The sequence below is a fragment of the Helobdella robusta genome (genome assembly GCF_000326865.2).
Source record: "Helobdella robusta unplaced genomic scaffold HELROscaffold_10, whole genome shotgun sequence".
Taxonomy (NCBI): Eukaryota; Metazoa; Annelida; class Clitellata; order Rhynchobdellida; family Glossiphoniidae; genus Helobdella; species Helobdella robusta.
The window spans coordinates 4,001,059-4,022,817 of record NW_008703571.1 but is presented as its reverse complement, the minus strand read 5'-3'; the positions used below and the strand labels follow the sequence as shown (position 1 = coordinate 4,022,817).

Here is a 21,759-nt window from a genome sequence, read left to right as displayed (position 1 = left end):
TCACGAGTAGCCGAATCCATACTCATAGAATAAAGACATCCGATAATAAATATTTAACAACGGGCAATTAGAGTTTTTCCTACCCATAAATTTAAAAGCAAAGGAATCATCGATAATGAAAACAATTAAAAGTGTTATATTTATCGATAATGAATTATATTTAACGATAATGAAAACACATAAAAGTCTTATATTTAACGATGTTGAAAATTGTAAAACTGAGCATTCACTTTAAACAAACGTTACAAGGAATCAACAAAGTAGAGAAGAGGTACAGTATATGCATATACATATATATAATATAATTAACTTTAATCCTAATTAAGTTATATATATATATATGTATATATATATATATATATATATATATATATATACATATATATACATATATATATCATCTAATAAATAAAAAAATAACTGAAATAACCTATGGTGTCCGTCAATTTAATGAACTGATTAAGAAGGGTTGTCTGTTTACTGAAACCTGCTTCGTTCTTTGCTTTAATTCTGAATGTATAAGATCTACTACTTCGAAGAAAATCACACGTAAAATTGTTTTTTTGGCCATCAACTCTGCCAGCTGGCAAAAAATCTGTATCATGCTCTTCTTTAAAATCAATAAAATACTGAGCAACCTTTGAGTCTGCTGAAAAATCCCATTCCAACGTAACTTCTGTATCAGATATTTCTTTTACTCGTAAATTTTTTGGTGCACTTGGTAAAGCTATTTAATAAAACTATTATTAATTTTAGATAAGTTTTTTCAATAAATACAAAAAACCTCTCGCGTAAACGGGTTCAAATAGTTCACTAGATTTTTTTGACTTTCCGTGTTCATTGATAGCAGTAACTTTTACATAATAGCCAGCTCCAGGCTTCAAGTTTGTTATTTTAGCAGACAAAACATTTCCCTCTACAATAGTTGCTGAGCTCCAAGCATTACAAAAAATGTCACAAATTTCCACTTCATATTGTGTAACTTGACAATTTTCATTTGAATCCGGAGGTTGCCAACCTAAGGTAATGCTGAATTCGTCTGAAGTTAAAATCTTTAGATTCAGTGGTGATGTCGGAAGATCTGCAAAATGATTAAAAATGATTGAACTTAGGTACATAAAAAAAATTACAGAATGATTAACAAACGATTACACTTGGAAATATTTTTTTGAAATTCATGGTAAGGTAGTTTAAATTTTAATAACCTTTATTGTTATCAATTTGAAAAGGTTCAGTCAATTCAACAGGTTCTCCAACAATTCCAAACTTGTATATAGCATAAACTCTAGCAAAATATTTTGTATATTTAGATAAAGACGACACTTCAAAACTTTTGCATATTCCTTCAGTTTCTCCTACTTTTTTCCATAAATTTGAATCATTTGGCAAAATTTCAATAACAAATTTGTCAACTTGAAATGACGCTGGATCTTTTATTTCCCATTTAAGCAAAACATTTGTATTGTTTAATAAATAACAACGCAAATTATACAAGTCATCTGAAAATTTTTTAATAAAATAAAAATGTTTAAATAAAAGTTTAAACAAAAACATTTAATTGCTGCCATGATTTAAGTCTAAGAAAATATTGAGTAATGTTTTAAAATTACATAACGAACTCTGATGCAGTTCAAAAAATAGAACGGTACAAAAAACTTTATTTTGATTCTATCAAGCTACCTTATTTCTAAGCTAATTCCACCCCCTACTAATTTTGACAATTACTGTTTCTTGACATCTGCGCTCACGCACATGCTATCATTAAAAAAATATAAAAAAGAAACTTAATCAGAGTACTAAAAACCTAAATTACTCCGCATAACAGTACAAGGCCTGAAGCTGAACAATAATGTAGCCTAATTATCCTCCGCTCTAGTGAAAATAGTAATCTTACTCTTCTTCTTACTCTACTTTTTTCTGCTTTTGATACTGTTGACCATACCATTCTCTTGAGGCCGCTGGATCATTCTTTCAATATTACTGATTCTTGGTTTTCATCTTATTTTTGTAGTCGTTTTTCTCTGTTTTTTTCAATAAGACTACGTCTAACACCACTATTTTTCTTTTGGGAAACCTCAAGGGTCTCTTCTATTTATACTCTACTTCTGAACTACCTCGTGTTATTAATAATTTTTCTTTTACTAGTCAACATATGCTTATGATTCTTATATAAATACTTCTTTTCCCGCATCTAATCTCCATGGTGTTCTTCGTAATCTATCTCTATGTCTTTCTTCCATTATTGCTTTGTCTGACTTCATGTGTCTTAAACTTAACCTTTCTAAGTTTGAACTAATATGTTTTAATAAATCTAACCACTCTATTACTATTTTTTCACTCATCTTACCTGATACTAAAACTCTTGATGTTTTTTAAAAGTTTCGTAGTCTAGGTTTAATTTTTGATTCTCACAAGTTTCTTTTTTTCAGATTTATAGTGTTGCTAAAAGTTCTTACTTTCATTTAAGCAGAATAAAACACTTTTGCCTTTTCTTGATGATCATACTCTTCTCCTTGTTACTTCTTTATTTTTATCTAGGATTGATTATTTTAACTCACTCTACTATTGTCTCCCGGATTCTACATACTTTCGTTTAAGAAAAGCTTTTAACTCTGGTGCTCGTCTAGTTGCTCCTGCCCCTATCTTTTCTCATATATCTCCATATCTTGTTCTTTGGCAATGGTTACTTAAAAAATATAAAATAATTTTTTTAAATATGCACATTAATTTATAAGTCTCAATCTAAATTATTTCATGAAAACTTATCAGATATATTAATTGAACATAAACTCTCCCGTTTACAATCGTCTACTTGTTTTCAGTTCTTAAATCGTGTTAAACACTCGTTTGCTGAATCCATCTGTTTGCAAAGTTCACTGAGGAGCGCGGTTGAACATTGCGGAAATTGCGCTTTAAAAACTAATTCATTGACTGACTGACTGATTGATTGATTGATTTATTGATATATGTTCACATTATATTATTTTTTATAATACAGTCTTGTCAATTTGTAAATTAAATTTTCGTGCCACAAAGGTGGTGCTAATCACACCACACGGCGCACTTACACATTATGTATGCAAGCGCAAGAACCACATCATACCCGTATGATGGTCTTTGAATTTCGGACAGAGAGTATTCGAAACATGCTAGTCATAGCGGCGCAAGACTGAGCTAACTTGGTTACCTATATATATATATATATAACTTGGTTAACGTTAAAATCTTAAAAATCGCGTTTTATATTGTTTAACGTTATTAAATTTATTTTATTGGTTTTCTGTTTTAATTAAATAATTTATATAAATTAATAATTACTTGTTCCTTCTTATCAAATATCTTACATACCTTATATATAATGCACTGAAGATGAGTTATCTATAACTCGAAATAGCTATTTGCAAATTTATTTAATAAAAATTTTTAAAAAAACAATAAAATGTCTAATTTCTCTGACATTAATAAATTAAAAAGAAATATAAAAAAGTTGAACAATGTTGAAAGTAGTGTTGAATTTTTGAAATGTTGCGTTAACAACAGTCTGTTACCTATATATATATATATATATATATATATATATATATATATATATGGTTTTTTAATAAATATTGGAATAAGACTTTTAATAATAAATTTAATTTAATTATCAAAATATAAATATAAAAATATAAATTATTAATTAAGACTATTATTCTTAATTCAATATGTATATATATATATATATATATAGAATTTATATATATATATATACGTTGAACAATGTTGAAAGTAGTGTTGAATTTTTGAAATGTTGCGTTAACAACAGTCTGTTGCAATATATATATATATATATATATATATATATATATATATATATATATATATATATATAAAAATAATGCAATTAAATATATAATAACTTAATTTTAGCTTATTTAACTTCGTTTTAATTATTTAAATATCAATTTCATTTTCATGTTTATTCCTTTATTTAACCTTGTTTTAAAAGTACGTTTCATATGTTTTTTAAATCTTTTAAATTGTTTCACACCATTGTTAAAACCCAATATAATTTCAATATTTACTTTAATAATATTTTAATAATCTTAATTTAATTTCATCTTAAAATATTAAATCCAGCTCCGACGATGGCTAAATAGCCGAAACAGCGCTGTCAGCTGACACTTACAACATTAATTAAATTATGACATTAAATAAATACGAGTATAAAAATTTACGTCGTGTTGAAGTTGTCTTTAAAAAACTACTAAATGCAGAATGGGCATATAAATTTAACGATATATGCATCAAAGAAAGCCTCGTTCCAAACTATATATATATATATATATATATATATATATATATATATATGTATATATATATATATATATATATATGGTTTTTTTTAAATATTGGAATAAGACTTTTAATAATTAATTTAATTTAATTATCAAAATATAAATATAAAAATATAAATTATTAATTAAGACTATTAGTCTCAATCCAATATATATATATATATATATGTATGTATATATATATATATAAATATATATATATATATTCACATATATATATATTCCTATACATATATATATAGAATTTATATATATATATATATACGTGAGAAATGATTATTCTACCATAATTATCTTTGAGAGAAACTGGTTCATAAATTTCAGCCGGAATTGGACTGGAACCAGCTGAATTTTTTCCTTTGATTCTAAATTTATATAATTTTTTTTTTTGCAAATATTCACAAGTGTATGTGTAAATTCTGCCATCAACTCTTGCAAAGGAAGTGAAGTCGTTTTCATCTTCTGTTTTAGTTTCTATCAAGTATTGCACAACGTCATTGCTACCATCTAAATCAGGTGATTCCCATTTTAAAGTCACAGATTTTGAGGTTATATTAGTTACTCGAAAATATTTTGGTGTTCCTGGGCAGTCTGAATTGTTATGGTTTTAAAAATTTTATATAAAGTGATAAATGTCAGTTATCTGTTAATTTAATTTTAAATTAAAAAATATCTAACTTTTAGACTGCTTAGCACAAACAGGTTCAGGTAAATCAATCGGTCTATTGCTTTTTCCGGCTTTGTTTAAAGCATATACTTTAACGAAATAATACTCACCAACATCTAAGTTATCGATTGTGGCGAAATATTCGGATGGCGCACATTTTTTTGAAATTGTCCAGGTAGGACTTCCTTTTTTGTTGCATTCAATCAGAAAACCTATGATTGGTGACCCACCGTCATAACGCGGTTTTTCCCAAGCCAGTGACAGAGAACCATCTTTTACTTCAACTAATTTTAAATCCATTGGCGCACTTGGTGCAACTAAAAATGCAATAAGTAGTTTTAATACATGGTTTTTCATAATTAGCTAAATAACCTGATGGGTCGGCTAGGTGAACGCATTTTTTTAGTTCGGTTCCTAAACAACTATAACCGGCTTGATTACGAGATCTTATTCTAAATAAATATGACATATTTTTTTCAAGAAACTCGCACATAAAGGTATTTTCAGTGCCATTCACTCTTCCAATTGGTCGATAGACATCATTTTCTTTTTTCATATCAATAAAATATTCTTCAACATCATTATTGTTTGATCTATCCCATGTTAACAAGATAGAGTCTGTATATATCTCTGATACCTGAAAGTTGGATGGGGCTTCTGGAAGTTCTGAATATAGAAAACATAACGTGCCAATCAGAAAGGTGAACGTTTGTTCATAAAAGTTTAAATATTTAGATGTTTAAAATATGCACTTACTTAATGGTGTTTTAACATAAACAGCTTCATAGAGTTCTGCTGGCCTTTTACACCGACCAATCTCATTATAGGCAGACACTCTAACGAAATAATAACTTCCAGTAATTAAATCACTAATTTTACATTCTAAAGGAAGCACTTGGGCATCAACTTGTTCAACTTTTTTCCAAATGTTACTTCCGCTAGGACAAATTTCGATAATGTAATGGGTTATCTGACTTCCTCCATCGATCTTTGGAGGACGCCACGTTATGCAAATCGAACTGTCATCAGTTGATTGCAATGATAAATTTAATGGAGATGAAGGGACCTCTAAATTTTCATGAATAAAAACAAAATCAATTAGATTTGGTAAAAAAATTATTAATTAAAATTAAAAAAATTATTTACACAATAAATTCTCACTACATATTCAACAAAACATTTTTTTAAATATTCAGGTGTAAAAATATTCTATCACAGCATTTTAACCTTTTACAAGTTGCAGCTGAATCGCACATGGTAATTCACAAAATTCACTGAAGCCAGCAGAATTTTTAGCTCTCACTCTCGCCCAATAGAGGCTATCATTTTTTAAATATTCTAACAAAAATTTTGTTGTTTGACCATCAACATGACCAACAGGCAAATAATCATCACTGTTTTCCTCTTTTACATATATGAAATATTGAAGTGTTTCATTTTCATTACCTGAACCACTTGCTAGGCGAGGTGAACTCCAAGATATTAACGCAGAGTTGCTCGTAACGTTTTCTAATTTTATGTCCACAGGTTTATCAGGAAGTTCTTTTAAAAAGTTATTTTATGTTTTGTTATATAATACATTACTTAAAAATGCAAAAAGCAAAAAACTCCAGAAAAATTGAAAATAAAATAAATTTGTGGTAAGTTTCATGTTTAAATTTAGCAGCAAGATTGAGAGCTAAATATATAACAGATATTTTGTAAATTATAAAAGTGAAATGATTTGGCGATATGAAATGCAACGAAAAAGTAGTGAGATTATGAAACATGACATAAAAAAATTGAAAAATTAGCAATGAAATGAAAAATGGTGGTGCTGTGTATGTGTAGAAAAGACGTGAGCAAATATTTTAAATGTGGCAAACCTATCATTACAAATATATCTTAACAACAGCTTTGCAGTGATCCCTGGTTTGTTAAAATTGTTTTTGAAAACAATCTAGGTTTTTCATTACAAAAAAACATTAATATTGCTAAAAATAAACTAACGTTTGGCTTTGATACAACAAATAGGTTCATAAAATTCAGCTGCTTTTTTGCTAATTCCAATTTCGTTTTTTGCATAAACTCTTACAAAATAAGATGACCCAGTCTTAAGCCTTTTTAAAATAGCTCTATAAATATTTCCATCAGTTGCATCTGCATGGAACCATACTCTAGAACCATATTCACATAAATCAATTAAATATTGTTTGATAGGACAGCCTCCATCGTATTTGGGTGGCATCCATGAAATACTCATCATTCCATCATCGACTTTCAACAGCCTCAAGTTCAACGGGTCAGATGGAACATCTAAGGATTGACAAAAATTAATAAAAATAAATATTGGTTACATTTCATAAAAAAAAAACCTCTGATGCCTTCTAAATAAACAGGCTGCTGAAGAATAGCTGATTCTTTGCTAAATCCTGCTGCATTTTTAGCTTTGATTCTGAAGAGATATGGTCTGCCTTTCTGAAGGAAATCACATGTAAAAACGTTTGTTTTACTATCTACTCGACCAGCTGGAAGATAATCAACATTGTTTTCTTCTTTGAAATCAATGAAATATTGAGCCACATCAGATTCAATAGAATGATCCCACTCCAAATCCACCTCCCATTGAGTTGATTTTTTAACTCTTAAATTTCGTGGACAATTTGGAATTTCTGTAAAAGCATAAGGGTAAACTAATGATAACGTATGAACTGATGCTATTTGAAAGTTTTAAAGTAATTTTTTTACTACTTTTAAAAGATAAATGCTAGTCATGAAGCAATTTCAGAACATCATTAATAAATTGTAATTAAAATCACTGATGTAATAAAAAATGTATAATAAAATATTAACTTAACTGTAGCTGTAAACTTACCAACAGGTTTTCTTGGGCAAACTGGTTCAAACATTTCAGCAGGAATTTTATTTCTGCCGATTGTATTGACAGCGGAAACTCGAACAAAATAAAGGGCATCATTCTCCAAATGATTAATTGAGTACATGCTCTTTGAACTGTCAACTTCATCAGCCAGTTCCCAATTATTTGAATCCATCCTTCTAAATTCTACGACATATTTCAAGATAGCTGAACCTCCATTATTGTAGGGGGAGTCCCAAGCTACTGTTATTGTATGATCTCCAGTAGACGTTTGTCTGAGATTTAGCGGTGTACCTGGAACATCTGTCAAATTTAATTTAAATTGTGACAGTTAATGTTAGGAAATGTTGTGTCTATAACAACACAAATTAACAAACTTGTTTTATAATTTTATAAGGAACAAAACAAAATTTTTAAAGTAACAAAAAAATGAACAAAATACTGAACTTATGCTGCACAATAAAAATTAAAAATAATAATAATAATCAACATATAAAAACTGTCGTGATTCCCCATGAAGCGTCATATCTTATTTTTGAATTGATTTAAAAAAGGTCAAGGTCCATTACACTTTTTCTAGGTTCAGAAGAATCGACAACACATTAACAGCTTATATGAATACATGGTAAACGACGCATCCTACACGAAGCAAAAGTAGGCGGGAATCTTTTTGCTATTTTCAAACCCTGTCACAGCGAAACGACCAATTAATCAACCAATTATTGATCCTTCGAGGGACCGTCGAGGCCGATGGTGTACATCTAAGCATGCTTTTTACATTTATTTTTTTTCTTTCTAAAAACCTTTTCTATCTTTGGCCAGTTTTATTGAATTTAGAATACCAACACCAGTCCATTTAGTAATGTCATCTATCCATTTTTTTGCAGGTATACCAACTTTTTTTTCAATCTCTTTTCCTCATTAGTACCATCTTAATCAATCTGTCTTCCCTCATTCTACAATTATGTCTAAAAAATCCCAATTTTCTTTTTCTCTGACTTTGTCATATACACTTTTCTGTCTTCCAAGTTGATTTCTGATGGTTTCGTTCTTTACTTTCTGCCTCCAACTGATTCCTAACAGATTTCAGTAACACTTCATCTCAAATGCTTCCAATCTGTTTTTGTCTCTTTTCTTTATTTTCCATGTCTCACATGCATAGAGCAAGCTCGGAAAAACGCAAGATTCTATCATTTTCACAATTTTGTTTTTATAGATATATTTCCACTTTTCCATATTTCCTTCAATGATGCGAACATTCCATGGACAATTGCTATCTTTCTGTCAAATTCTTTTGTGCAGTTGTTGTCACAGGTTATAAAACTGCCAAGATACACAAACTGGTCTACCTGCTCGAGTTTTTCTGATTCTATCTGATATTCTGCATTGTTTCTGCCTTTCCCCGTAATCATCACCTTCGTTTTGTCTTTGTTGAGATGCAACCCGTGATCTTTTCCACCAACATGTGTTAGTTCAATTATCTTCTGTAGACTTTCTTCACAGGAAGCTATAAGATCTATATCGTCTGCAAACCTGAAATTTTTGACAGTTCTCCTCCCTATTTAAATTTCACCCAATTCCGAATTTTTTATTTTTTTCATTGCTTTTTTTAACAATGCTATGAACAGTATTGGTAAAATTGGTCTGCTACCAATGTTTGCCTTTATCCAATTCCCAAGTTCTGTACCTATTATTGCATACTATTTCTGCCGACGGTCTGAAGGATTATAGCGAAATTAAAAGACTCATTCTGCAGGAGTTCGGGTTAAACCCGACAAAATTGAGAGATGAATTCTTCGCTCTGAGAAGACAGAAAAGCGAATCGTACACATGTTTCGGGGTGAAATTATATGGCACGCTGAACCATTATTTTCAAAGCCGTAACATTATGGGATTAAAAGATGCAATGAAATTGACATGTGCATATAGAATAAAAGAGTTGATATCAAGGCACACTGGAATTTATTGTGTCAAGAACAAACGGCTTCCTGGATGAGTCATGACGTGTTGGCACAAACAATCGACAAATATGAAGCTGCCATGAACATGAAAGTTTCCAGCAACACAACACATATGTCGGACAGTAACAGTCAAAAACAATCGACTCGAGAAAACAAACACCAGATGTATAAGAGTAATTGCAACAAAACAGTTTTACCCAAACAGATATGTTTTTCTTGCGGTCACATCGCAAAGCGCTGTACTTGGAAAAGAAGAGATACACTTACGGCCACTAGAAACGTCATGCGTTGCGAAACGAACAAAGAAACACAAAGACCACAACAAAAACAACAACGTCAACAGCAGAGGCAGTCAAAAAAGCAACCGCAACAACATCAGGAACAAACTAATGATGAAATAACAAATTATAAAAGTATTGACAACATAGGCTCCTCAAAATATGATCATAAATCTTCTGGTGAGACTTTACCACCCAGATCGTCCAATGCCGAGAATTTTTCGGAGAGCCTCAAAACTCCTGCGAAACAGCCTAAATAGCCTACGCATATGAGTTAAGCCTCTTTCTTTTCTGAGTTAGAGTCGACATTAGTAAAGTTGGTTATTGTATCGTTGCATTTTCGTTAATTTGATTTACTCGGTTATTTATTTAGTTAGGTTTTAATAAAGAGGAATTATTAATATATCTGTTATTGCGTTCAGTTAATATCAAACCCGTTATCCTTAAGTTTTTTACTGTTTGTTAGGATGTTTCCGTTTTTATCTTTAATAATCCTTGACATATTTTTTTGTTTTCCTTTTAACTGTTTAACCAGCTGGTACGCCTTTCTTGTCAGGGTTTGCCCAATCATCGTTTCTACCTTTTCACATTTACCATTAATCCATTTCCTTTTATCTGTTCTAGCACTCTTTTTTATTTCTTGGCAGACTTATTTGTACATCTTATTTTCTTCTCTCTGTCTTTTTGTTATTTTCTAACTTCTTCTTTCTTCTACAAGGTTCCATGTTTCATCGCTTATCCACGGTTGTATTTTGTTTGTTTTAATTTTACAACTTTCATCTGCTGCTTTGAGAATTTTTTCTAGGTTGCTAACTCTTATTTTTATATCGTAATTGAGTGCTGAGTCCAATTTATGTTCGATTTTATTTTTTATATCCTCCATCTTCTGCTTTATCATTTCTGTATTGTATCTCACTTTTTTAAGCATTCTCCAATTTTAAGCTTTTGTTTTATCTTCATGGTGACGTTGCATAAGACAAGTCAATGATCTGATCCAAGTTCTGCACTTGGGAAAGCTCTACATTGTGTGACAAATTTCATCCATTTCTGTTCTATCAGTATTAAATCTATCATGTTCATTGATTTTCCGTCTGGTGATTCCCATGTACATTTGTTGTTGTTTTGCTTCTTTGTGTTTGTGACATACAATCGTTGGTCCTTCACAAACTCTAGTAATCTTTCCCCTCTATCATTTCTATCTCCTACACCGTTTTTTCCCTTTATTTCTTCAAATCCAATGTTGTCACTTCCAATTTTAGCATTCCAGTCTCCAACAATGATCTTCAAATCAAATCAAATTTTATTCAATCAATCCAAATAAATAATAATTAGGTAATGATTAGGAGACCAAAGCTGAAAGAAAACAAAATTCTTGTGTCGCAGGCCACCGTTCACAAATTGTTCATTCTAACACGATTTTTAAGTAAATTTATAATTCATGACAAAATTAACATAATGCACAATTTACATTATTCTAATTAAATAAAAATTGTACTTTTTTTCAATAAATATTTCTTTATTTTGTTTTTAAACAAATGCAAAGAATTTGACATCTTTTTTTGATAATACTTTCAGTGTTTGTTACAGTTGTTCGTAGAACGTTTCAACTTCACCATCCGAATGATTTGTTGTGGGAACATAAGCAACTATCACAATAATAATTTTTGGATATCCTTTGAATCTGGCATACATCAACCTGTCATTTACCGGATTGTATTCAATTAATGCTTTTCTTGCTTTCTTTCAAAGAATCATTCCCACTCCATGAATATGCTCGGTTTCTGTACCTGACCATAACAATTTTCCGTTCTTTAATTTTCCAATTCCGGTCCATCTAACTTCACACAAACCAATCACATCATATCTAAACCTCTCAAGCTCTTTTTTCAGCATCGTATATGTTCCAACCTTGCCACAGTGACCTCACATTCCGAATTCCAACTGTGAATTTCATCTTCATTTTACCTCTTTGGGACTCAGTAACAAACTTTTCATTGTAGCTCCTAGTTCCCGAAGCTGCAATGCGGTCCTTGTTGTCCCGGGCGACGACCGAACCGTTATAATTATTTGCTGTTGTGTTTACCATCGTGTTTGTAGCGTTTTTAAAACTGTGTAGCAAGCTCATGTAAACCCACCTTCTTTACCCGGACTTTGGACCGGCACCAAACTCTGCTGGATTGCAGCCCAAGTGGTGGAGATAAAACAGCACCAGGCAATCTTAACCGCTATACCATCACGCTGCCCTAAATTGTGTCAAAGATTCTAAGTTGTGTCTAAGATCCTGAATTGTGTCTAAGTTTCTATGATAACTAATGTAAGATGAATGATATTTATTTAATTGTGTATGTAAAAATAAATATTTTTCAGCAATTTTGCACATATTTGGTCAATAAATATCATAAAAATGAAGTGAAAAATTTTTTAAATAGACAAAATCAAATGACCTAAGGTTTTATTCAGTTGAACGAAATGATCAATTTCGGCTGCTTCCCCATACCCAGCAGAATTTTTTCCTCTGACTCTGAACATGTATTTTTTATCTTGATATAAAAATTCCAAGGCAAAGAAATTTACTTTGCCATTAACTCTTGCAATTGGGCAAAAATTTGGTTGTCTGTCTTCTTTCATCTCGATGTAGTACTGAGTTGCCTCGTCAGTTTTGCCATCTTCATCGGTGATTGGAATATCCCATGTTAATGTCATGCAGCTAGAAGTGATGTTAAAAATTCTCACATTCTGTGGAGCTCTGGGTACACCTAAAACATTTGTTTGAACATTAAAATGATTTAATTTATATTTGCCAAATTAATCTGATGTCAAATAAAAACTATAATATTAAAGTGTTAGTTTATTTAATTTATATTTAACTTATATTGAAATAACCATTAAATATAAAAAATAAATGAACAAGTTAGAATAAAAGATAACTGAAAAAAATGTCACTTGTAGAAAAGAAACCTTCGCAAAGACAGCCATTTGAAAATTGCATTGTTCAAAATAATACGCATGTCTTAATTTATGTTTAAATGCTTTTTTAATTATTTTGATGTATATCTCAAGCACGTAAAATCTAATTATACAGATTTTTAACTTTTTTCTCTCATTGCGTTTCACCGTTTTTTGTAATCGTCGTCCATGATGTGTTTTTTGACAACATTCTTTGTGACAAGTTAACACTTCGTTTCAAAATTTTCACATGTATTAACTGTAGGTTTTGCAAATTCTTTTATCCAATTATTACCGGTTTCATGCTTAAACACTTCGAATATACAGAACGATCTTTTTGATAAAATCTTATATCAAATTTTATATCAACATCAGTTTTAATATCAATTAGATTATAGGTTATGGAAGATGTGGTTTCAAATATTTGTGCTGGTCAAAATCTTTTTTCATTTCAAATTCCTAGAAAAATTAATTATCTACAACAATGCATTATATCTTGGTTACTATTATATATTTCCAATAAAATGCAAAACTTTGTTATTAAACACTGGTGGTTTTTAGCGTCAATCTAGAAATTATTTTATTTTGCTTAGATATTAGTCCCTGATGAAAAGCTTATTTTAACAAAGCCAAAAACATATACATCTAAACCGTTCACATTTTTTTGCTCAAATCCATCAATGTAATTTTGAAATTGGCAGCCAATATAAGTCTATCAACCAACTTATCACATGATGATGCCTAAACAGAACCCAAATCATTCGAATTTCTAGGCCCTGAAATCGTTATTTATGTAGTAAGTAGAGTTTTTTATTTTTGGAATAACAATTGGAACATTATTATCTAACGATATATAACAGACTAGAAACATAAACATTTCAACCATGAAAAAAGGTCGAATGGGGTAAATTAACCAAATTATATAGTTGCATGTTTTGATGAGAGCAAAAGTGTGAGCTTTGAAAGTTAAAGACGGGTCAAGAGTAACACCCAGCGGTTTAAGACTTGCTGATGTAGACAGATTTATCTAGTAATTGACATGTTAGAAGGTGTCACATTTTAAGAGTTGCTGTGGTGTGCCAACAAATATTATTTAAAATTTTTGAGCATTTAGCTGAAGGAAACTAAGCAAATGTCAATCTTTTATTGATAAGACACCTGAGTTAAGTCTATCAAATTAAGAAGAGATATTTTGGTGAAAGATTTAAGGCACGACGTTTATATCACCTTTTTATTGATGTAAGGATAAGCCATAATTATTAAAGATGTCAGACTAGTATAAATAGTAAAATGCATTGGTCTTTATACAAAGCTCTAAAGAACTTTAGTAGATTATCAAAAAACTGAAAATCCAGGTTGCCAAGTATAACAAATTAGGGTCAGTCTGGAAGATATGAATTGAACCAAGACAGAGCTGTGTCAAACTCCATTCTAGGAGTATTTAATGATTAATCGTGTCAAAGGCCGCAGATAGGATTAGGCAAATCATAGCAGCACAGCCCAGTTACCACTAATATAGTAAAATTATCATATAAATGGAGAAGAGTTTCGTTGGAAAAGCCAGGGCGATAGATGGACTGGAAAGGTTCAACAATTGTATTAGAAGGGACCTGTATAAGGATTTTGTTTAAAACCAAACGTTCAAGAATTTTAGAAAAAGTAGACAAGATTGAGATGGGGTAATAGTTTGATAGTCCGATGGATCAAAATTAGATTTTTTAATGCGGAAAACTTGGACAGTTTTGAAAATGATAGAAAAAATAGTTTTGCTAAAAAATGATTAGCAAGTTTTGAAATCACAGGAGCAAAGAGTAAAATAATTTTGGAAAAGAACGGTAGGCAAAACGTCAAGTGGATACGTGTTATTTGCAAGAAAGTAGATGAGTTTTTATAACGCTGGAGCCGAACCATCAGGAAAAGCGTTGAATATATTTGTCAAATATAGTCCATGTCTGAAAGCTGTTATGATATTTGTTTCAATGTTGTCTTTGATTGACTGATGTGTGTTATAAATTTTCGCTACGAAATGATTCAAGAAAAAGTTGACAATGATTTAGCACTCATCATCAAAATAGTGTTGTGGCTGACTGACGAGAAAGAAATTGTTGTGGCTGACGAAAAAGAAAGAAGATGTTGAGCGATCGCCAAAAATCACGAAGATTACTTTTAGATTGAAGAAAGAGGATGTTGAGCGATTAGATTGAAGCTTTTCTTTAATAGAGTCAATTTTGGATTGCATAATTAACCTTTTAGCAATCTCTTTAGCCTTTTTGTTTTCAATATTACTGATTTTTGGGACGAAACGTTTCAACTGTTTTTTTTAAACGGTGACAAGTCCGAATCGCATTAATTGCGCTAATTGAAAATTGATCTTTTGGACAAGCTCTGCCTCGTACAAACGTCTATAAAGTGCATATTTGTTGAGAAGATTGGTTGTTGATGTGAGGATGGCAGAGGTAAGGTTGTCCACGCCATAATCATTATGCGAAAGTAAATCATCAGAGAGCTCTTATTGAAAAGATGTTGGAAACGACAATAACTATGACGCTGATGAACAATAATTGGAGGCGAGGTTTTCATAATGTCGTTATTGAAAACCACTAAGCTGTGTTTAGATGATCAGATTTCGTAATCAATTTTCAAAATGTTAAATTATAATTTTTTTATTTTTCTATCAATAAATGACTAAATTGCTATCAAAAATCACCTATGTTTTGCATTCCGCCAAACAACCGTTTTTCATTAAAAAAAATCTGAATAGGAATGTATCTGATTGTGGCGTGGACGACCTTATACGCAAGACAATATTGAAAAGAGAAAAAAAAATAAACATGCAGAGTAAAAAGAGTTACATGTGAAAATGGAATATTGAATTTAAAAAATAATTAATGAATAATGATTGAATAAAAATAATTCATAGTACGTTCAACAGAGAAAAAAATTTACAAAGGCAAACAAATGGCTATGAGTATCAATATATTTTAGGTGTCTTGGATGAAAGTTTTATTATGATAGGTTGATTGAGTAGTGATTTGATAGTTATGTTCAAATTGACAAAGGTTGTGTGTGGTTAGGGTTAGTAGTTCTGATTAGGGATTGTGAAAAGTGGGTGTATAGTATTTATTTCTTTTTTTAATAGTTTGAAAAATTGAGTGTATTGAATATTTGTGTGACAGTAGAAAAGATGAGACTAGATGTTTGACGCGAAATAATTTTTTTGACGAATGAGTGTAGTTGTTGAAATCGCCGTTGTGTATCGAAGCCAGACCAGAAAGAAGTTGCATATTAGATGTGTGAGATTATGAGTGATTTTGTAATATCAAATAGTTTTATATCTTTGAGACCATGTGAGCGAAGTGTTTTGAGCGTGTGCATCGTTTGTTTTAGTTCTTTCATGATGACATGGTTTTTGTGAGGTGCAATGTTGAGTGAGTTATATAAACTAACGTCGCCAGTTTTAACGTTTGATATGTTAACTTTTTAGAGATTGTTACGCATGTTTTTAGACGATGATAAATCGGTTTTACTACCTAGTTTAGAATCGATGTCTTTCGAAAGGTTTTTTCTTGGCCCAATGTTAACTTTAGAATTTTATAATGTAGGGCTCAACAAACCCTGACACTCACCGTTTGGTTTCTTTCATAAAAACCCATTTACGCCTATTATTAGTATTGATAAGGTATTTTGATAAAGTTTTAAGTGATGGCAAAAGATAACCGGCAATTCGATGAAACTAAGAAGATAGAAAAATCTGAGCAGGGAAATGTTGAGAAACGTTCGATTTATTATTGTTTCGCCTTTGTTGTCGAATTATAAATTGGACAATTTAAAACGATAAAACAATTTTATTAAATTAAACAAAACCAACAAGAGTTATGTGATGTGAACGGAAAAAGGAAAAATTGAAGTTAAAAGTAAAGCAAAAAAAAAGTAATAATAAATTAAATTTAAAACATAGATGCTAGAATTATCAAAAATGTTTAATGTTCTATTATAATAAAATATTCATTTAGTTCCCTACAGGAATTTATATACAGGGTAAGGGGAGTTTTTTGAAAAGTAAAAATTATAAAATTATTAGTAAGGAGAGGCCTTTCGACTTAAAAATTTTATCCTCTAATGTGGATAGTGTGGCAAACAAACTGAATAAAATAAAAATTCTTGTAGATTTATATGGTCATGATTTTATGCTGTTCATTGAAACAAACCCTAAATATTTGATTGATAAAATTTCTTCTTCTGAATTTGTTATAACTGGTCATTAAACTTTTTCAGTAAATTTTATCAAAAAGGGCTATAAGGGTCAGAGATGGGCAGTGATGTAATTCAAGTAATGAAATTACGTAATTCAAATTACAGTTGTAATTTGTATCGAAATTACTTTTAAAGTAATTGGTAATTTGTAATTTAGTAATTTCATCTTTCATGTAATTTGGTAATTTCAAAGTAATTTCAAATTACATTTTAACTAACAAATATAGTTTATTTGTGAGTGAACAGATATACATACGCAAATTATTATTATTATTATAATTGAAAAAAATTTTTTTTTTGACATTCTAAAATTTTTTAAATTTTAAAAACTTATCTGATTAAAAATTTCATTTACTACTTTGAAGTTTTAGGGACATATAGCTTTTCACTTTTTTAAAGTTTATTTCTTTGATGTTTGATGCTTCTTTTTTTCTTTCTTTCTTTCTTTCTTTCCTTTTTTCTTTTTTTCCTTTTTTCTTCAGTCGTTCATTAAACGATTGAACAAATTGATGATCGAAAGAAAGTAAATTTATAAAAGAATATGAAAATGACATCAAAGAATGTGCAAAATGGTGAATAGTGTCGTTCTTTTTTCAGTTATTAGTTAAATGATTAAACAAATTGTTGATAGAAAGTAACTTAATAAATGAATATAAAATGACATTAAAGAATACCAGCGCAAAGAAAAATCAATGTTTAAATAACTTCAAAAAAAATTTTTTTCTTCATTTAATTGGCCCATGGTATTGTTAAGTTTGTGTCTGTAGATATTGGTAAGATTGATGATTATAAAATTGTTGGAGTTTAATTGATTCAGTTTAGTTTTGACATTCATTAACCATAAAAAGTTTAAATCAGGATAATAATTTATCAGATTTCATTGCAAAGTCAGCTATTTTGGATGGAAAATACTGGTTTGATGTAATTTAATTTCATGTAATTTGAAATAAGTAATTTTTAATTAGTAATTTGGCTCATTCATTAAATGTAATTTGTAATTGGTATCGAAATTACAATATTTAGAGTATTTTGTAATTTGTATCGAAATTACAATATAATGTGTAATTTGCCCATCTCTGATAAAGGTGTATGTTGTTATATAAAATCTTTCTTTAATTGTTGTGTTGCAGATGGTAGATCTTTCAGTTGTGTTTGTTGAATATTTATGTGTTCAGATATCATGATATTTAGAAATTTTTAACATCTTATTGGTTTATCGTAGTCCTAATATAATTTGTTATCTTTCCTAAAGGCTTTTTCAGGAATTAAAGGATTTAAATTATGGGTTGGAAATTTCAATCTATCTGATATAGATTGTGATCTTGTAAAAACATTTGGAGGTGTTAAGAATTTTGAGACTAAGTTCTTGAATTGTGTGAAAGACTTTTATTTATTTTAAATGATATCTAAGCCTACTAGACATCGATCATGTCACAAATCTACCATATATCAACAAGACAAAAAGCTTGCGTATAGTTTTGATTACAACTTTCCTAAAAGAAATAGTGATCACATTTGTCATGTTTTCGTTGTTAAATATAAATGTTAACACTGAATTTAATACTGTATAAGCGAGTTTGGTAATATTAATACTATCGATCTTGAAAATTTATGGGTGTATTTTACTTCTGTAATGTTAGAAGCTATAAACAAGGTCATACCTTACATGATAAGTCATATAATATGATTAGTAAAGAGGGTAAAGGTAATAATAAATCTCATGTTACTTTCCCTTTGTGTTTGAAAAATTTGATAAGATATAAAAATAGAATATAGAAAAAATATGTAATCACAAAAAGCTGTTTATTATTTAATTGAATTTAAAGGGCGCCGCGGTAGCACACACACCCGTATCATGTCAGCTACTTTACTCCGTTCTGTTAAAAAGAGTGATGTAATCTTAATATTTACTAAAGATCTCATTATGGGTATTGTAGTGTTAAGTAATCCTTTAAAACTTGCACTTAATTTTTTATTTTATATTACGATTCACTTTTAAACAGTCTGTTTAATAGACCTAAATTAATCTCGTGTATTGTGTTGTGTTAAATAAAAGCCACAAAAATACAAATTATTTTTAAATTAAAACATTAATTATTGTTTATACTATAAAATATTAATTAAACAACAATAAACCATTATTATCGCAACAAAATGAAGAGAACAAATTTTTTACAACCACAAAGTAGTTTGGATTCTTTTTTTTATTTTTTTATGATGTTGAAGAAAAAAAAGTCAGTTGAAACATCTACAACTATTCCTACTGTTATTATTGAAGTTACTGGAACCACTGAACTTTCAACCACAACAGCAGAAATGTCGGCAAGTATTAGTATTTCTACTCAACATGTTGAACATGGGATAACAGAAACACATGATAATATGGACAGCAACAGCCAGAATATGAATGACATTTCAGTAGTCGTAGTTCATGATAGTCCTTTTTCTGAAAATGAACAGATTTCAACTGAGCCTGCAACAGCTGAAGTTGCTAAAACATTTTCTAGTAAGATTTTAAATGCTGGGTTTATCAATGATATTGGAAAATTTGTTGGAACATTTATTGATGATTTAACAAAAAAAATTGTTAGAATCGTCATGGAAGCCATCAGCTGACTACAAAATGCTGCATTCATTTCACAAAAAATAAAAATAAACATTCATAAAAATAAACAAAAAAATCGATATCTTAATCATTCTCATCTGGAAAAATACGAATGATTAGTTTATTGTTTATTCAGATAATAAAAAAGGACTGTACTGCAAAAATTGTTCATTATTTTTTTACTACCTGACAAACAAGTAGAACTTCAGAAGCTGGTTAAACAACTATTACAGGTGTTTGCTAAACTGTTTGGCAAACATGGAGATTTAACAATGCATGACAAAGCAATATACCACAAGGAAGCTGTTGAAGCAGGGAGGTGTTTTTTAAAAAACTATAATGAACCAGCAATAAATATTGTAAACAGAGTAAATTCCCAACGGCTTCAGCAAGTTTCAGAGAATCGTCAGCGATTGTGGAAACAGTTATATTTTTAGGAAGACAGAATATTCCTTTAAGAGGACACAAAAATGATGGCAGCTTATTAGGCATAGAAGATGAAGATTCTGATGTGATTTAATTTCCGTGTATTGCTAAAATTTAGAGTAAACAGATGGGATTCAAATTTAGAAAATCATTTAAAAACAGCAAGAGCATCAGCATCTTATATTAGCTAAACCACACAAAATGCGTTAATTAAATTCCGTGGAAAGGAAATATGTGACGAAACAACCGGTACATCACATAAGTAATAAATGACTATAATATTACGTTGCTTGGTGCCTGATGGATCATTTCGAAAAGATTTTGCAGGATTTGTTGATTTCTATGACAAAATTATCAAACTGATTCTACTGCATCAATTGACACTGAACCTTTTCTTGACGGTAAAATTATTGGTCAATCGGTTATAAACATGTTGCAAACAAGTTCCATCTTTCTCTAGAAAACTATGTTGGTGTGGTAACAGATGGTTGCAGTGTTATGTCGTCGTTACAAAAAGAAGCAGTAGTTGAAACTCAAAAAGTTGAAGTGAAGGCTGTCCGGTGTTTTTGTTATAACCATGCTTTAAATTTAACTTTATCAAAATGTTCGAACGTACAAAAGCAATAAGAAATTGTTTGGGTGTTATTAGTGAAGCTGTTGTTTTTTTAATGCTTCTGCAAAACGAAATTTTATAATAAAGAACTGATAAATTCACAATTGGTTTCACTCTGCAAAACACGATGGGTTGAAAGACATGTGCATTGCTGATATTTAGTGTTGAACTTCCACAAATAATTGATGCGCTAGAGAATATATCTAAACAGAATGACAGAACAACTTCATCAAAAGCAAGAACTTTGTTATCAGCAATTAGATAAAGTGATTTTATTGTGTCTTTAGGCTGTGCTGTGAATGTATTCTCCCTAACAAAGGGCCTAACAAAGTAAATTTGTTTCTTATTGAAGATTTTTCCTTATTCCTTTTTTGTCTTTTTTTTCAGAAGGGGGATCGCCCCCCACTATGGATCCACCATTGGTTAAAAAGAAGTAGATGTCTGAGGTGTGGCAATTGATAAAGGTAAACAAATTGATGTGATTAATACTGATTTTGACAAGGTTTTTGATAAGTTCCCTCACTCTAGTTTGATTAAAAAACATTTCTGCCAACGGTGTGTATTGGCATATTTTTGATTGAATTTCAGGTTATTTTAAGAATAGACTTTTGTGGTTAGGTTCCAAAGAGAAGTGATTTGGGTCCTGTGTTGTTTGTTAATTATGTGAATGATCTTATTGATATTTGTAAATTGGATTCTGGGATTGGCCTTGATATTTATGCTGATGAAGATATTTAAACATGTTTCATGTAATGAGAATAGGATGATAATACAAGCTTGCTTGAAAGATTTGTATGATTGGTGTTTAAAATTGA

The 21,759-nt window shown here is 30.0% G+C and overlaps 5 protein-coding genes across 5 annotated transcripts; 2 read left to right on the top strand and 3 right to left on the bottom strand.

Moving 5' to 3' along the window:
- Positions 1–401: 401 nt before the first annotated feature.
- On the bottom strand, positions 402–1,967 carry HELRODRAFT_166899 (hypothetical protein; the record flags this gene model as incomplete). Its single annotated transcript, XM_009012079.1, has 4 exons — positions 402–727; positions 785–1,081; positions 1,206–1,499; positions 1,943–1,967. 4 exons carry the CDS (start codon positions 1,965–1,967, stop codon positions 402–404), a joined length of 942 nt encoding a protein of 313 aa, XP_009010327.1.
- Positions 1,968–3,097: 1,130 nt separating this feature from the next.
- Positions 3,098–8,036, bottom strand: HELRODRAFT_166898 (hypothetical protein; the record flags this gene model as incomplete). Its single annotated transcript, XM_009012078.1, has 9 exons — positions 3,098–3,187; positions 4,603–4,928; positions 5,016–5,189; positions 5,377–5,670; positions 5,761–6,072; positions 6,232–6,546; positions 6,994–7,299; positions 7,359–7,655; positions 7,859–8,036. The coding sequence occupies 9 exons, from the start codon at positions 8,034–8,036 to the stop codon at positions 3,098–3,100; spliced, it is 2,292 nt and encodes a 763-aa protein (XP_009010326.1).
- Positions 8,037–8,483: 447 nt separating this feature from the next.
- Positions 8,484–10,360, top strand: HELRODRAFT_166897 (hypothetical protein; the record flags this gene model as incomplete). The annotated part of the gene is made up of 2 exons (XM_009012077.1): positions 8,484–8,515; positions 9,799–10,360. 2 exons carry the CDS (start codon positions 8,484–8,486, stop codon positions 10,358–10,360), a joined length of 594 nt encoding a protein of 197 aa, XP_009010325.1.
- Positions 10,361–11,973: 1,613 nt separating this feature from the next.
- Positions 11,974–14,300, bottom strand: HELRODRAFT_166896 (hypothetical protein; the record flags this gene model as incomplete). The annotated part of the gene is made up of 6 exons (XM_009012076.1): positions 11,974–12,170; positions 12,236–12,343; positions 12,545–12,856; positions 13,771–13,822; positions 13,930–14,073; positions 14,274–14,300. 6 exons carry the CDS (start codon positions 14,298–14,300, stop codon positions 11,974–11,976), a joined length of 840 nt encoding a protein of 279 aa, XP_009010324.1.
- A 5,154-nt stretch (positions 14,301–19,454) lies between these two features.
- HELRODRAFT_166895 (hypothetical protein) lies at positions 19,455–19,916 on the top strand (the record flags this gene model as incomplete). The annotated part of the gene is made up of 1 exon (XM_009012075.1): positions 19,455–19,916. The coding sequence occupies one exon, from the start codon at positions 19,455–19,457 to the stop codon at positions 19,914–19,916; it is 462 nt and encodes a 153-aa protein (XP_009010323.1).
- Positions 19,917–21,759: the final 1,843 nt, after the last annotated feature.